General features: G+C 37.8%; 1 protein-coding gene across 1 annotated transcript in view; it reads left to right on the plus strand.

Annotated features, from left to right (window-relative positions):
• Positions 1-18,985, plus strand: part of LOC150086831 (RIB43A-like with coiled-coils protein 2) — a 75,511-nt gene that overhangs the window by 22,847 nt on the left and 33,679 nt on the right. Inside the window, exon 4 of the mRNA XM_090372288.1 lies at positions 6,852-7,092. Coding sequence (XP_090228414.1) covers positions 6,852-7,092 — 241 coding nt within the window. The remainder of the gene's footprint in view (positions 1-6,851; positions 7,093-18,985) is intronic.

Genomic DNA, 18,985 nt, shown 5'->3' on the forward strand with positions numbered 1-18,985 from the left:
TCCATTCACTAATCTTGTTGCCCTTTTCTGTACTCGATCCAGCAGCTCTACATCATTCTTAAAATGAGGCATTCAGACCTGTATACAGTACTCAAGGTGTGGTCTGACCATCACCTCCTTATCCCTGCTAGAAAACTTGCTGTATATCATTGACAAGACACGTGAGCTACTCTTGCAGGCTGTCTGCACTGCTCAGAAAACTTCATATCTGACTACACAATTATCCCCAGTACTTTTTCATTCTCTACCACACTGAGTGTAGTACTACACAGTTGATATGTTACTCTGGGGTTACTGCTACTCATATGCAGTACTTTACATTTGTCAATGTTAAACTTCAGTTGCCACCTTTCAGCCCATCTGCTTAACCTTTCTAGATCCAGTTGCAGTAGCATACTGTCATTAGTGTCATTAACAACAATGCTAACCTTTATCATCTGCAAACTTAGACATTAAGCCTGATATACCTTGATCACTATCATTAATAAATACAGAAAACAACAATGGACCCAACATTGAACTCTGAGGGACTCTACAACTAGCAGTGTCCATTGATTACCACTCTCTGTCCTCTCCCACTTAACCATCCCTTTATCCCAGGCAGCATTTTGCCCTTAATGCCATACTGCTCCAATTTGTACAGTAGTCTTCCATGTTCCACAGTATCAAAAGCTTTCCTAAGATCCAATTATATGATATCAAAATTATTTTTGTATCCAGTTCCTTTTTGACCACATCATAGTATCCAATCAGATTGGTCAGACAATACTTTCCCTAAACAAACCCATGCTTTGTCCGAACTGTAATCGAAGTGTTGTCTAGATGTGTGTTTCTTTAACCAGTGCCTCCATTAATGTCCCAGGAAAAGAAGTTAAAGACTAACAGGTCTGTAATTACTTGTTTGATCCTCATTTGTGGATTAAGGTCACATTTTCACATCTCCAGTCCATGGGTACCTCCCCTGAGACCAATGAAGCTCACATAATTATGACTCAGAGTGTGCTTACTTCCTTTGCTGCCTCCTTTAATATAACTGGATAGATCCCATCTACCCCAGGTGCCTTTTTTATGTTTATCTTCAAAATTTTCTTCTCCACTTTGGTCTCAGTTATTAAAAAATCATTTAACTCATTACTGTAGTTTAATACACCTCTGGTGTTCCTCTCTCTGAATAACTCCCCATGTGTAAATGTAGTTGCACAATGCTCATTCAGTTTGTTAGCTACTTGAGCAGGATCATCAACAGTTGAACCATCGATATAAAATGGACCAATCTGATTCACCCCCTTCCTTCTACAATTTACATAAGTAAAGAACTCTTTGTTGTTTTTCTTTGCATCCTTTGCCAAAGATGTCTCATAATCTGCTTTTGCCTTCCCAACCTCCTTTCTGATTTGATTACAGACTAGCTTATATTTTCCATAGGCTTCTGTGTCACCTGTTAATTTATATGTTTCCCATGCATTTTTATTCTCTGCTACACGTCTCATTGGCACCTCCGTAGCGAGGTGGATAGGAGCAGCAGCGTGTAGCACACGCTTCTTGATTAGACTGGGATTCGAGCCCGTGACCACCAAATACGGAAGATGCAGAAGGTTCAGGGAATGATCGCCGCATATCCACGGAGCAATATGGCCTTAATTGCTAATGCTCCTAAAACTAAATAACAAACAAACAAACATGTCTCATTAGTTCATCTGACATCCATTTAGGCTGAAACCTTGAACAGTATTTCTTAGTTTCTTAGTTGGTATGAACAGCCTAGTAGCTTCCAAGATTAATTCTTTGAATGCTTCCCATTTAGATTTTGCTGTTGGTAACATCAGTTGGTCCTGCTGTATAGACTTTAAAAACTGTCTCAGACCTTCGTAGTCACCTTTACGAAAACAAAAACCCTTCCCTTTACTCCTGATGGTAGTTACCTCTTTGAGTAAATCCCACATCAGCACACTGTGATCACTGCCACCTAGTGGTTTCTTTATCTGCAGATTTTTAATGCATGAAGAATCACTACTGATAATCAGATCAAAAGTATTACTCCCTCTAGTTGCCTCCCGAACATGCTGTTGTAGAAAACTGCTGCTGTAGGGAGTATATGATGGGAGCCTTGTCGATCAATTCAGCCCTGGAAAGATTGTGCAAGGCTCAAGGGAGAGAATTTTTTCAGCCTGGTCTGTACTTGTTAACAGAAGGGACTGCTTCTACAGGGATGGGATACTTAAATAGAAAGGGTGCAAGAATATTTGCTGATGCTATCGAGGCAGTGTTAGATGGGTCGGAAAACTGCTAGCTTCGGGGGATACAAGGACTAATAGATTAACAGTAGCCACTGGCAGAGATGAAAGTGATTCTTGCACTGCTTCTATTGGAATGAGCAGAAGCCTGGAAAACATGATGTAGGATATTTCAGAGACTGTTGGGAGTCATTGCGGTAAAAGTAAACTCATGGGTTGTGTTAGGGTAGCTAAGAAAAAGAACAGGTGCATGTATACTTGCGTGTTCATCAATTCTAGGAGTTTGGTAAATACATTTGATGAATTTGAGGTATTGCTCAAACATCAAAGGCAGATATTATTGGGATATCAGAAACGTGGTGTCACACAGATTTGAGGAATGCAGAACTGGAATTTGGGGAGTACAATGTGTACAGAAAGGATAGACAGGATAGGAAGGGAGGAGGGGTTATGTTATTAGTTAAGAAACACATAAAATCCAAGGAAGTAAAGCCAGTCGACATCGCTGGACAGTACAGTGCCGAGTCAGGTTGGTGTGACATAAGCATTGGGAGATCAAAATTGAGAGTAGGAGTGCTATAGGCCTAATGACTCTAATGAGTATAATAAGAAACTGTACAGGGAAATAGAGTGGGCCAGTAAATCAGAGAGTCTTATAAAGGGGGATTTTAATTTCCCAGATATTGACAGGAATTTGTGGATTGGTCACTCACACACTAGCAAGGCTTTTGTGGATTTATTGGATGATTGTTTTCTACATCAGCATGTTCGGGAGGCAACTAGAGGGAGTAATACTCTTGATCTGATTATCAGTAGTGATTCTTCATGCATTAAGAATCTGCAGATAAAGGAACCACTAGGTGGCACTGATCATAGTGTGCTGTAGTGGGATTTACTCAAAGAGGTAACTACCATTAGGGGTAAAGGTAAGGGTTATTGCTTTTGTAAAGGTGACTTCGATGGTCTGAGACAGTATTTAAATTCTATACAGTGAGACCAACTGATGATGTTACCAACAGCAAATTCAAAATGGGAAGCATTCAAAGAACTTATCTTGGAAGCTACTAGCCTTTACATACCAACTAAGAAATATTGTTCAAGGTTTAGGCCTAAATGGATGTCAGATGAACTAATGAGATATATGGCAGAGAAGAAAAATGCTTGGGATACATATAAATTAACACATGACACAGAAGCCTATGATAGATATTAGTTGATCTGTAACCAAGTTACAAAGGAGGTTAGGCAGGCGAAGGCAGCTTTCGGAAATCTTTGGCAAGGGATGCAAAGAAAAACAGCAAAGAGTTCTTTACTTATGTAAACTCTAGAAGGAAGGGGATGAATCAGATTGGTCCACTTGATATCGATGGTGATTCTGCTCAGGTACCTAACAAACTAAATGAATGTTTTGCATCAACATTCACACATGAGGAGTTATTCAGCGAGGGGAATGCCAGAGGTGTATTCAACTCTGGCAGTAAGCTAGATAATCTTGTAATAACTAAGAATAACGTGGAGGAGAAATTGTTGAAGATAAACACAAGAAAGGCACCTGGGGTGGATGGGATCTATCCAGTTATATTAAAGGAGGCAGCAAAGGAAGTAAGCAAACCCTTAGCCATAATTATGATCGCTTCCTTGGGCTCAGGGGAGGTACTCATAGACCGGAGATGTGCGAATGTGACCCCAATTCACAAAGGAGGATCAAAGGCTGAACACAAGTAATTATAGACCTGTGAGTTTAACTTCTGTTCCAGCAAAATTAATGGAGGCACTGGTTAAAGAAGCACTACAGGATCATCTAGACAAGACTTCAGTTATAGCTCGGACACAGCATGGTTTTGTTAAGGGAAAGTCTTGCCCGACCAATTAGATTGGACACTATGATGCAGTCACAAAAGGACTGGATGCAGGGAATAACTTTGATATTATATGCTTGGATCTTAGAAAGGCTTTTGATACTGTTGCACATGGAAGACTGCTGCACAAATTGGAGCAGTATGGCATTGGAGGCAAATTGCTGCTATGGATAAAGGGGTGATTGAGGGGGAGAAGACAGAGAGTGGTAATCAATGGACACTGCTCATCGTGGACTAATGTTATCAGTGGAGTCCCTCAGGGTTCAGTGTTGGGTCCATTATTGTTTTCTGTATTTATAAATAATATTCATGATGGTATATCAAGCTTAATGTCCAAATTTGCAGACGATACAAAAGTTGGCAGGGTTGTTAAGGACACTACTGACGCTATGCTGCTGCAACAGGATCAAGATAGGTTTAGCAGATGGGCTGAGAGGTGGCAAATGAAGTTTAACATTGACAAATGTAAAGTACTACATATAGGAAACAGCAATCCCAGCGCAACGAATGAACTCTGTGGTACTACACTGACAGTGGTAGAGAATAAAAAGGACCTGGGGGTAATTGTGCAGGCAGATATGAAGTTTTCTGAGCAGTGCAGACTGGTGGCAAGAGTAGCTCATGGTGTTTTGTCAATGATATACAGGAATTTTTCTAGTAGGGATAAGGAAGTGATTATCTCCTTATATAAAATAATGGTCAGGCCACACCTTGAGTACTGTATACAGGTCTGGAGGCCCCATTTCAAGAAGGATGTAGAGCTGCTGGAACGTGTACAGAGAAGGGCAACAAGGCAACAACAACAAGTTTTGCAAATTACAGTGTCTGGAGATTAGGCACTGGTGAGGTGATCTGATAGAGGTGTATAAAGCCCTGAATGGTTTGAGCATGCTCAATGCTGATGGGATTCTGCCTCTTGCTCAGAATAAACACCTAAGAGGGCATAAATTCAAATTGAGGAAAGAGAGATGTAGGATAGATGTCCGGTAATTTGCCTTTAGCCAGCGGGTAGTTGGTTGGTGGAACAGACTTCCATCCCTTGTCATGGAAGTTGATAGCCTAAATTTAAGCCTCATCTGGACAGGTATTTCGAAGGAACGGAGGGGTGAAGTGGAAGTTTTATTGTTTTTTTTTTTTTCTGGCTGATGCTGCATAAGCTTGCTTTCTTGCATCATATGCCTCTACTAATGCTAATGCTAAAACAGTCATCCACTAAATCCACAAAAGCCTTGCTATTATTCGAATGACAAACTCACAAGTTCCAGTCAGTATCGGGGAAATTAAAATCCCCCATTATAAGACAATCTGATTTACTGGCCCACTCTATTTCCCTGTACAGCTGTTCATTATAATCATCAGAGTCATTAGGCCTATAGCACACTCCTACTCTCAATTTTGCTTTCCCAGTGCTTATGTCAGACCAAATTGACTCAACACTGCACTGTCCACCCATGTCATCTGGATGCTCTTCTTTTTAAATTTTATGTGTTTCTTTAGCATTAGCATTAGTAGAGGCATATGATGCAAGAAAGCAAGCTTATGCAGCATCAGCCAAAAAAAAAAAAAAAAACCACTTCCACTTCACCCCTCCGTTCGTTCGAAATACCTGTCCAGCTGAGTCTTAAATTTATTTAGGCTATCAGCTTCCACGACAAGGGATGGAAGTCTGTTCCACTAACCAACTACCCGCTGGCTAAAGGCAAATTCCCACACGTCTATCCTACATCTGTCTTTCCTCAATTTGAATTTATGCCCTCTCAGGTGATTATTCTGAGCAAGAGGAAGAATCCCATTAGCATTGAGCATGCTCAAACCATTGAAGGCTTTATACACCTCTATCAGATCACCTCGCTGGTGCCTAGTCTCCAGACAGTGTAATTTGCAAAACTTAAGCCTTTCTTCGTAAGAGTATCCCTTTGTTCCATTCACTAATCTTGTTGTTCTTCTCTGTACTCGTTCCAACAGCTCTACATCCTTCTTGAAATGAGGCCTCCAGACCTGTATATAGTACTCAAGGTGTGGCCTGACCATTGCCTTATACAAGGGAATAATCACCTCCTTATCCCTGCTAGAAAAATTCCTGTATATCATTGACAAGACACCATGAGCTATTCTTGCAGTCTGTCTGCCCTGCTCAGAGAACTTCATATCTGCCTGCACAATAACCCCCAGGTCCTTTTCATTCTCTACTACTGTCAGTGTAGTACCACAGAGTTGATACGTTGCTCTGGGGTTGCTGTTTCCCATATGTAGTACTTTACATTTGTCAATGTTAAACTTCATTTGCCACCTCTCAACCCATCTGCTTAACCTTTCCAGATCCTTTTGCAGCAGCATAGTGTCAGTAGTGTCCTTGACAACCCTGCCAACCTTTGTATCGTCTGCAAACTTGTATTTTGCAGTATTTGTATCGTCTTTGTATCGTCTGCAAACTTTGTATTTATAAATGATATTGATGATATACCATCATCAATATCATTTATAAATACAGAAAACAATAAGGAGCAGCAGTGCATTGCACACCTTTTTGATTAGACCCGGGTTCGAGCCCGTGACCACTGAATACGGAGGATGTGGAAAGGTCAGGGAATGACCACTGGGGCAAAATGGCCTTAGTTGCTAATGCTCCTAAAAAACCAAATAACAAAATGTGTGTGTGTGTGTGTGTCAAAATAATTAGTAAATTTTTAAGCCAATGTTTGACTGTTAATAAATTTCAATTGATACTAAAAATATTTGTGGTTTTTATTATTTTCAGACTTGTAGGTGAAGATATCAAATATAAAGAAAGAAAAAAGAAGCAGCATGAGCAGTTGGCTAGTTGGGTACAACAGCAAATGGAGGAAAAAAGAATAAGAACAGAAAAATATCAACATGAGCATCAGAAAATGGTAGAAAAATTATTGCAGCTTGATATGCATGCTGTAAATATGGGCAAGTCTGAGGAAGAAACTTTCAGAAGAATGAACAAAGAAGTTAAGGACTACAATTTAATGCTGGTATATTTTTATTATTTGTGTTTTCACTACCTGTGGATATATTATACATTAAGTTGAAATAATGTATTTTTTATTTGGTTAGAATCAATAAATATGTGGGGTGCTCCACAAGTTCTAAATCAATCAGGAAAAAATGTTTATATATTTATTAAATTGATATCGTATAATAATCAATTATTTTTATAATTACACAGCAAATTTTGTTTTGATAATTCATTTATTTGTTCTTTCACAAGACTTGAAAAGTGACTAACTGCATTGAAAATGGAGAAACTGGAAGTGAGAACCTCAAGCAGGGAGGCCTTCTGAAATCACATCCCAAAAACCATCACCAGTAGGTTGTGAATTTGTGTGTCACCATCGGTTGACAATCTGGCAGATTGATAAGTTTGTAAACTTGCCAAAGGCAACAGTTAATTCAATTTCAACAGGACATATGAGGATGAGAACAGTTTCTGCACACTAGGATTTCGAGTTCTGAATAAAAGCTGGTTCAGATTCAGTGTGTCAGGGGAAAATATGCACCTATTCTGTTTATACTCTGGCATCAACTACATAGGTCAGAGAAGTTTACAAGTAATCATTTTGATGAATATTATGATTATACCATGCCACATATCATAGTGGTCATATGGGCCTGAACCATGATAAATGGTAAACTCAAGCATATGTACTCCTTCATTGACCACTCTGTTACTTCATGACAGATCCAGCAGAATTCCTCTGTTTTTTCATAACAGTAGCCAAAACATGGGTTCATTACTTTCAACCCAAGACTAAACAGTCCTCGAAACAGTAGAAGCACTCCTCCTTTCAAAAAAAAAACTAAGTCTGTTCCTTCAGCTGGGAAAAATGATGGCAACAGTCTTTTGAGATTTTTAGGGAATGGAGCTGGTTTATTTCTTCCAAAAGGATGAAACTATTATCAGAAACTGTTATCAAATATTATCATATTATTATTTCTGATTTGATTATGAGATTAAATCAAGAAGAAGCACTGTGCCAAGAAATGTGCCAAGTTGCACATTAATTACTATCACATATGGTTACAATCCATAAGCACTGGTTTCAATTATTTCATCAGCTCCATATTCACCTGATTTGATCCAGTTCTCCCCCAACTTCCAGCTGTTTCCAAACCTCAAAAAAATTTGACCTTTATCCATTTTCTGGATGATGACAAAGTTATGGCTACTGTGGATCACGATTTGAACAATCTTAGCAACAACTTAATATTTGGGATAAAAGCATGTCAGCACTGCTGAATCAAGTGCATTACAAGGAGACTATCCTGAGAAGTAACCTAGAACTGATTCTGATATTGCTTCTTGAGTTCTAAGCCTAGCCAAGAAAGACCCTTCTTAGTTAAGCTTACAATTAATGAGACTTCATTCGTAAAACTATACAATATTTGGTTATATGTATAAAAATATTATGTGACTTTTGATTTCCATAGCATTGCAGTGTATGCATTAAGTTAGAATTTTAATTTAGCTGTTTTCTTTGCTATTTTTATCTTTTATTATATTTATATAATATATACATGTGTGTATGTATATAAACACACACACACACACACACACACACACACACACACACACACACAACAGTGCATATGAAAAGTAATGATTCAAAAATTGTGGGGGAAAAAATACAAATATTCAAAAAAACAATTTATTATGAAAATTATTCAGAATAGTCCCCATCGGACTCTCTACACTCATTGCGCCTCTCTTTCAATCATTGAAAGCATTCTTCAGATTCCTCCATTGCTATCTCCTTGGGATGGTTGGTCACATTCTTTTGGTTGTTTTGGATGGTATGAAATTTCTCTTTCATCTTCATTTTTAACTTCGGAAAAAAAAAAGAAGCCAGCTGGAATCAAATTTGGTGAATGGGGGTGGGGGATTAATCTCAGACTAGCCCTTTTTACAAGAAATCTATGAATCAGTTAATGCAGCTTTCACAGATGCATTGTTGGGCAACAAAAACCAGCTCTTGTTTTTCACAAATGATTTGTCACAAATGACAAATGACCCATTGATTTTTTTGCAACAATCATATTCGTGGATGGATTGGGCTTCCACGAAATGGGAAACTTCTCAGTGTACCCCTCTTTCTTGTTCATTGCCTCCAAGCAGCAAGCCCTATTAAAGATATAATTTCACATTTTTAACTTTGTATCTTATGTTATTCTTAAATTTATGCTGATAAAAATACGTATCAGATTAAAAAGGCATTAGCATTAGTAGAGGCATATGATACAAAAAAGCAAGCTTATGCAGCATCAACAAAAAAAAAAAAAAATGAGCTGTATAGGCATTCGTTCCAAATGCCTATACAGCTCAGCCTTAAATTTATTTAGGCTATCAACTTCCACAACAAAAGATGGAAGTCTGTTCCATCAAACAACCACCCGCTGGCTAAAGGCAAATTTCTGCACATCTCTACAACTGTCTTTCCTCAATTTGAATCTATGTCCCATCAGGTTCTTAATCTGAGTAAGAAGAAGAAGAATCCCATCAGCATTCAGCTTTTTCAACCCATTCAAGGACTTATATACCTCAATCAGATCACCTCACAGGTGCCTACTCTCAAGGCACTGCAATGTGCAGAACTTATACCTTTCTTGGTACGAGCACCCCTTTGTTCTCCTCACCAATCTTGTTGACCTTCTTTTTACTTGTTCTAGCAACTCTACATCCTTCCTAAAATGAGGCCTCCAGACCTGTACACAGTACTCTAGATATGGCCTGACCATTGCCTTGTACAACGGGATAATCACCTCTCTGTCCCTGCTAGCAAAGTTCCTATATATCATTGACAAGACTCCATAACCTGCCCTGGCAGCCTGTCTGCACAGCTCAGCAAACTTCATATTTGACTGCACAATTGGTCTTTTTCTCTTTCCACCTCCCTGAGTGTAGTACCACACAGTTGGTACGTTTCTCTTGGGTTATTGCTACCCATATGCAGTACTTTGCATTTGTCAATGTTAAACTTCAGTTGCCACTTCTCAGCCCATTTGTCCAACTTTTCTTGATCCAGTTGGAGTAGCATACTGTCTTTACTGTCTTTAACAACCCTGCCAGCCTTTGTATCATCTGCAAACTTGGACATTAATCCTGATATACCTTCATCAATATCATTAATGAATACACAAAACAACAATGGGCCCAGCACCGAACCCTGAGAAAACTCCACTAATAACATTTTTTCCTGAAGAGCAGTGTCCATTGATTACCACTCTCTGCACTCTCTGTTGTCTCCCACTCAACCATCCCTTTATCCATTGTAGCAGCTTACCCTTAATGCCATACCTCTCCAATTTGTACAGCAGTCTTCCATGTGAAACAGTATCAAAAGCTTTCCTGAAATCCAAGTATATGATATCAAAATTATTTTTTACAACCAGTTCCTTTGTCACTGCATCTTAGTATCCAATCAAATTGGTCAGACAAGATCTTCCCCTTAACAAACCCATGCTCTGTTTGAACTATCAAGTGGACCAGTCTGATTCATTCCCTTTTAGAGTTTATATAAGTAAAGAAGTCTTTGCTGTTTTTCTTTGCATCATTTGCCAAAAATTTCTTGTAATCTGCCTTTGCTTGCCTAACCTCCTTTGTGACTTGATTACAAACTAGTTTATATCTACCAAAGGCTTCTGTGTCACCTGATAATTTATATACATCCGAAACATTTTTCCTCTCTGCTATGAGTCTCATTAGTTTGTATGACATCTATTTAGGCCCGAACCTTGAACCGTATTTCTTAATTGGTATCAAAAGCCTAGTATCTTCCAAAATTAATTCCTTGAATTCTTTCCATTTAGAATTTGCTGTTGGTAACATCATCAGTTGGTCCCACTGTATAGAATTTAAAACTGTCTGATACCACTGTAGTTACATTTATGAAAGCAAAAAGCCTTCCCTCTATCCCCGATGGTAGTTACATTTTTAAGTAAATCCCACATCAGTATGTGATCACTGACACGTAGTGGTTACTTACTCTGAAAATTTTTAATACAGTAGATTCCAGGTATTTGGAGTTCTTCGTGACTAGTGCATTTTGGCCTGATTAAGCGACTGCCTCAATTATGCGAAGTTTCATTTAAATAGTTAAAACTTCAATGGACCCGCGCTTTACGATTGATTCTCTGTACAATCAAATCACGTTACGATGGACTCACCATAGCAAAGTAACGTTCGCTATACAATATGTAGTAAGTGTCAGTCATCATGATCACGTTTGTAAATTTAATTTTAATTCTATTAAACTGCGATTCTAATTAGCAAAAATAGGAGGAATATTATCCACAAGCTATAAAAAAGTACAAATTTGCACTTTATTACCTTACCAATTAAAAAATTAAATGATATATGAAAATTGGAAGAATATTTTCCACAGGTTAGCAAAATAAAAATAAATTTACTCCTATGTGCATAGCTTAATTAATACATACTGTAATATGTACATACTAACTACAGTAGTTGATATTTCTGTTCACTGACATTTGGGGAAGGGGTTAAAATTTAAAACAGTAAAAAAGATAAGCAAACAATAACAAAGAACACGACATACACAAATTGCAAGTAACGCAATGTGCAAGTGAGAATGGAGTAGAAAGTTCCGAAGCTTAAAAATTGGGAATGAAGAGAAGATTCTGAAAATTTATTTTTTTATATGATTGAAGATTTCATGAAAGTGTAAACACAATGCACCATAATAACCCACAGAATTCCAGTTGTCAATATTATCGCAAATTCAACAAGATTGAGTTTAGTATCCTTTATAATAGGTTGCACTAACAGAAAAGCACAATAAATGGAGGACTGCTAATTGTTTTATGGTTGTGACCTCCAGAAATCCGACTGGAGCACATGGTATGGTCGAAGACAATTGTAGGGTAATCTCAAGTGCTGTGGTCTCCTGCCCCGATTAAAAGGCATGTTGTCCCAATTAAGCAAAGTAAACCTTGGCTATTTTCTCAAGTGGGTTCTGTTCTTTAAGATTTGTCCCAAATAAACGGCTGCCCCAATTAATTGGTAGCCCAAATAACCAGAATCCACTGTACATGAATAAATGCTCTCTCTCTCTCTCTCTCTCTCTCTCTCTCAGGGTAACTTGGGAATTTTTTTATGGCTGGTGCAGCATGAGCATCAGGCTCCCTTGCATCATATAGCTAATAATAATAATCACTGCTCATAATCAGATAAAGGGTATTGCTCCCTCTGGGTTGCCCCTTGAACATGCTGCTATAGAAAACAGTCATCTAACAAATCCACAAAAGTCTTGCTAGTGTGGTAGTGGCCAACCAACAAGTTCCAGTTAATATCTGGGAAGTTAAAATCCCCATTATAAGACATTAGCATTAGTAGAAGCATATGATGCAAGAAAGCAAGCTTATACAGCATCAGCCAAAAAAAAAAAAAAAAAAAAAAATTCCCATTTCACCCATCCATTCACTCCAAATGTTTGTCTAGTTCTGCCTTGAATTTATTTAAGCTGTCAACTTCTACAACGACAGATCTGGGACATTCTGATTTACTGGCCCACTCCGTTTCTCTGTATGGTTGTTCATTGTACTCAGAGTCTTTAGGCCTATAACACACTCCTACTCTCAACTTTGCTTTCCCAGTGCTTATGTCACACCAAACTGACTCAAAATTGCACTGTCCACCCATGTCAAGTGGATGCACTGCCTTAGATTTTGTGTTTCTTAACTAACAGCATAACCCCTCCTTCCTTCCTATTCTGTCTGTCTGTCCTTTCAATACACATTGTACTCACTAAATTCTAATTCTGCATTCCTTATATCTGTGTGACACCATGTTTCCAATATTCCAACAATATCCACCTCAATGTCTTGACCAGCAATTCAAATTCATTGAATTTATTTACTATACTCCTAGCATTGGTGTACATGCACTTGTTCTTACTCTTAGTTACCCTAACACAGCCCATGTATTTACTTGTTTCATGATGACTTGGGATTCCTCTGAAATCCCTTGCTTTTCAGACTGCTGTTCATTCTAATAAAAACAGTGCAAGAAGCACTTTCACCTCTGCCTGCAGCTACTGTTAATCTGTTAGTCTTTGAATCTCCCCAAGCTAGCAGTTTTCCTACCCACCTAACACTGCCTCGATAACATCAGCAAAATATTCTTGTGCCCTTTCTAGTTAAGTATATTCCATCCGTGTAGAGCTATAACTACTCTCTTTTCAAAATGCTTTTTACTTAACGAAGTGCCTATAGCATGGAGAAATGCAGAAGCCAATAAATCCACAAAAGTCTTGCTAGTGTGTTAGTGACCAACCCACAAGTTCCATTCAATATCTGAGAAATTAAAATCCAAAATATACAAAAAAGGTGACAAGGCAAGTTTAAAACCAACTGACCGATAAGCCTATTCTGTCTTCACAGGTTTTCACAAAGATGATTTTCAAGAAGAATAGGCATAATACTTTATGCAGAACAACCCAAAGGACAAGCAGGTTTCAGAAGTGGCTTCAGTAAAATAAATCGCATCTAAACAGTGCAGAAAGTTAGAGTGACACAGTGATTACAACCTTCTGTTATGTATAGCCTTCATCAATTATGAAAAGGTATTCAACTCAGTCACAAAACAAGCAATAATCAATGCCCTAATTAACTTTTTGATTAGTCATAAATACTATTGATGTAATAGTATTGATGACTACATCAGTAATATTGATGTAGTATCAATATTACATCAGTAATATTTTCCAATAATTATGTGAAAAGGTGACTGCATCAATGCAGGTCAACAATGATAAAGTTCAGATCAACATAGAAAAAGACATCTGATAAGGAGAGACAATTCCTCATCCCATTCGAAAACTATTTTCTGCATGTTTATAAGAAATTTTTTGCACACTAAATTGAAATAATAAAGGGCTCAAGATAAATGGAGATTACCTGAATCGCTTATGATATGATATCATTCTCTTTGCCTATGATCAAGAAAAATTGCGGCAAAACAGTAAAGAACTGTAACATGAAAGCAAGAAATTCAGTTTGAAGATGAATATCAAGAAAAGACAGGTTATGTTCAACAAATTTACCGGACCAAAGAAACTTATGGTTGATGGACAAGAACTGGAAGAAGTAGAAAGATATGTTTACCTTGGACAAGAAATTTCAACAGATGGAAACATGATGGAAATTGAGTGGTGCATAAAATTGGGTTGGCAAGTATTTGGAAAGACAAACTTGCTACTCTGTCTCAAATGAAAAGTTTTGGATCAGTGTAGCCACCCTGTCCTAACATATGGTTGTTAAACATGGACACTGAATACCAAAGCAATACAAAGACTGAGGATCACACAGAGAAGTATAGAGCGCTGAATTTTGAACATAACCAAAAGAGACCAAAAGCATGTGCATGGATTTGCCAACAAACCAAGGTCTGTGACATCAATGAAAGAACAAAGTGCTTAAAATGGAAATGGGCAGGTCATATATTAAGAAAAACTGATGATAGATGGATCAAATTAATTTTGGAATGGATACTGCTTTATTTCCAATTGCCCATGAAAAAGATCAAAGATGAGGTGGATCGATGAAATAATTTTCTGGTGTATAATGGCAACAGAAAACACACAGTTGCTAGAAACTTGTTGAGCAGACCTTCATCCTGCAGTGGATTGAAAATGGTTGAAGGTGGTGATGATGATATATATATACACACACACACACACACACACACACACACACACACACACACACACACACACACACACACACACACACACACACACACACACACACACACAGGGCGTTTCAAAAATGATAGTCAATAATTTAAAGGTGAAAAGTACAAACTAAAATAAGCAAAAAAGTCCCAGTGAACATCGGGCTGCAAATGAACCCTTTTCGCGATAATGCACATTTTCTGTTAAGATCTGCCACTGACTATGGGAGCACTCTGGGAGGGTAGTCTGTATTGCTGAGACCTTGTACATGCTGGATATGGTAGGGGTACAGTAATTGGCGATGTAAAATTCACCACACACTGCTTTGACTCAGTACACGCTCTTGCAGAGCAACCCTCCTTGTCAAAATTCCTGGATTTTGTTCTGTTCTTTCTAAGTTAAGATCATGGCAGAATTTGGTAAGAACTGCAGGAAACAGTAACCCTTGGGAACTACTGTATTAGTTGACCATTACTAAAAAAAGATAGAGCAGGATGTATTTCACACAGTAATAGTAGATGGTAGGGAAACAGTTAGTTGGGAGACAACTATTAAAGTTGTCATAGACAAACTGTTTCCTGAGGATTGTAATATACTCTTGTATAAGTAATGATACTCTTGAACAGTGTGAGATAAGAGCAGATAATAGAGATTATGTCAACGATGAGGATATCTCTCTCTTTTTACAGCAGAGGAGTTACTTAGTCAGTAAACAGATAAATGTTGATAAGATTCCAGGGGATTGATTTAATTGAGAACAATAGTATCAGTAACTTATCAGAGATATACCCTCCAGTTCTGCTTAATATGTATAACAAATGTCTATTGGAAGGCACATTTCCTGTTTTCTGGAAATGTGCCCTTCTGAAATTGTTGCAAAAACCAGGTAAAGAAAAAACAAGCCCCAGGAGCTTTCGACCAATATCGCTGTTCCCTAACCTAGGCAAGTTGTTTGAGAGATTGATTTTCCAGCGATTAAGTGAATTCATGAATTTGCACCACATTGAGTTGCCATTTCAGTATGGTTTTAGAAAATCCAAATCTACTGAGGACATGATTAATGATTTAGTGCTTTATGTTAAAAATGCAGACAGTAAATATGTTCTTGCTCTGTTCATTGACTTTGCAGGAGCTTTTGATTCAGTCTGGCACAAGAGTATTCTTTACTCGTTAAGACGGCTCCATTTTACAGGGAAAATATACCGGGTTGTAATAAGCTATTTAACTTCAAAGCAGATAATTGTAAGGGCACAGCATTTAACCTATAGGAAATTAGTGTCTAGGGGATGCCCACAGGGATTTGTGTTGGGTCCCCTATTTTGGAATTTGGTTCTGAACTAATGGCTTAAATTGAGACAAACAGTTTGCCATAAAATAGCATTTGCGGATGATCTGCTTATCTGTGTGCCTGGTAACTCAAGAAGGGATATTGAAGAGAAGGCTGCAATGGTTCTTCAGAGTCTAACATCATGGGCTACTGTAAATAAATTAACAGTTTCAGAAGGAAAAACAGTCATGATTGTTAGTTAAAGGTCATCTTGATATCAATCGACCACAGAAAAGTTTTTTAAAATGTAAGCAAATTAAATTTGTTACCCAAACTAAAGTATCTAGGTGTTTTATTAGTTGCTGGGTTAACTTTAGTTCCACATCTGAATTATTTGATGAATAAAATTAAGCGTTTTAGTGCAGCAGTAATATGGATTTCTAGATCAGAGTGGGGATTATGTAGATCAGTTTTAAATCTTTATTATACGGCAGTTTTTCTGCCAATAGTGACTTATGTATCATCAGTGTTGGTAACTTGTGTGAATAAGATTAAGTTTAAAGCCAAGTTAAATTCTGTGCAAAGAACAATGCTGTTGGCAATTCAGAGGGCTTGCAGAACAGTGTCAACAAATGCCCTGCAGGTATTAGCGGGCCACATGCCGTTAGATCTTTTTATAATATATAGAGCTTTCTGTTACCATATTAGGAAGCATAATAATTTCACGTGCTTAAACATTGTGTGTGACCTTAACATTCACTCTAAGGTTGAAAAGAAAAGAATATATGCGAAGTTAATGGAAATCTGGCAAGCCAGATGGATGGATGGATAGTATTACTGGTGCGGTCACCAGACATTTTATTCCAAATGTTTCTTTTTCATGTTTTAAACTGAATAAGTGGTTTTTTCCTAGTATGGAGACTTCTTTTTTGTTAACAGGGCATGGTTCTTTGAATAGTAAATTATATTATTTTGGATTTAAAGTCAAACCCTTACTGTGTATGTGGTGTTGAAGAAACTTGTTGCATGTATTGTATGATTGTTTGTTGTATGAGAATTACAGAGCTCAATTAAAGAATGTAATTAGTGATTTGAGATATGTAAATGAAAATAGCTACTTGTCAGATTATAAGTTTGTTGCTTTTCAGAGGTTTGCTATTTCTGTATTTCTAAAAAGAAGACAGTTATCAGTCTGTATATTTGTAAACTAATAGCTGTTTACTGTATAGATTTTTTTTTTTTCTCTCTCCCCCCATCCTATTCTTATCCTGTTTTTTTTATTTATTTTATTTATTTATTTAGTTTATTAATACTTTTTTTTTTTTTTTTTGTTAGCTGGCACTGTGGAAATTAACATAGTGCGGAATAAATTGCCAAGGTGAGATTTGAGTGGGGGCAGAGGATTCCCCCCCCTCCCTACCACCCTGGTCTTTTTATTTATTTTTTTTATTTAGTATTTATTTATTTATTATTATTATTATTTTATTTTATTTTTTTGTTGTGTTTTCGGGTACTATGTAGTAAGTAACTAAGTGCGTGATTGTGGGCCAGGAAGGTGTTTTTTTTATATTTATTTATTTTTATTTATTTTATTTATTTATTTTTTTTTTTCTCTCTGCCCATAGGAGTAGGAAGCTTTGATTCCTGAATACCTGTGCAGGAAGGAGAGATTTATTAGTTTATTTTATTAATATATAAATTTTTTTTTTTTTTTTTTTTTTGTAAATGTTATTTTTTATTAGTATTTATGACTGCTCTCTGGTGGCTGGGTATCCTGTATAAGGATAATAAAATCAGGGATATTAGGTGGATTTGGACGTCTAGGGGCCACCAAAGACAATAATAATAATAATGTTCTTTCTAACACCCTTTCCTCAACATCAGGTATTATGCTTCTGGGCCTACCTGCTTGTACTCCATGTGCTAAGTGCCCATGTTCTCTAAGGCATTAATGTACCCTGATGAATGAGTGCCTGTTGGGCTGCCTTTGGCGGGGAAATGTTTCTTGATACAAACATGCAGCCTCAAGTGCACTGCCGTTGGCTTTACCGTACATGAAGTGCATGTTGACTATCCTTGGACAAGTACTAATATGCCTGCTTTGTCTCAGAGCACGGGGAAAGGGAGAGAATGAGTATAACCTAACCTAAACAAACAAGTCAGTGGTGGATCCCAACTAGAAATGTGCAATATCTTGAAAACAATTCACTTAAGGACCCATGTTTACTAGGCTTTTTTTGCATATTGTAGTCTGTACAGTTCACCTTTAAATTATTGACCATCACTTCTGAAACACCCTGTGTACGCACACACGCACGCACACACACGGGCGCCTCCGTAGCCAGGTGGGAAGGAGCAGCAGTGCGTAGCACACGCTTCTTGATTAGACCGGGGTTCGAGCCCGTCACCACCAAATACGGTGGATGCGGAAAGGTCAAGGGAATGACCACTGCATATTCCCGGAGCAATATGGCCTTGGTTGCTAATGCTCCTAAAAACCAAATAACAAACACACACACACACACACACACACACACACACACACACACACACACACACACACACACACACACACAGAATTCAAGGAACACAGAATTCAACCAGAATTCAAGCAACCGGCAAAAAAATCTTGGAAATAGTAGGTAGTTGAAAAATTAAAATGATACATATTAATTTCTAGATAAAATGATTCAAACTTGGTGCACCGCTTTGCGCTGTGAGTACGCACATGCACGTCCCTCATCACATGTTTGTCTCTCACTCCCAACAATTCACTGTGTAAATATGCTGGTTGATTTATTGTTATTCAAATTCTGTGTTCTCTTTCAATCCCTAGTATGCCGAAACAGGTAGCGCTTACTCTCAAGCAGAATATGGAAATATGCAAGAGGCTTGAGAAAGGTGAAAGTC

This window comes from Mastigoproctus giganteus, chromosome 4, assembly GCF_048544385.1.
Source record: "Mastigoproctus giganteus isolate SK-2022 chromosome 4, ASM4854438v1, whole genome shotgun sequence".
Lineage (NCBI taxonomy): Eukaryota > Metazoa > Arthropoda > Arachnida > Uropygi > Thelyphonidae > Mastigoproctus > Mastigoproctus giganteus.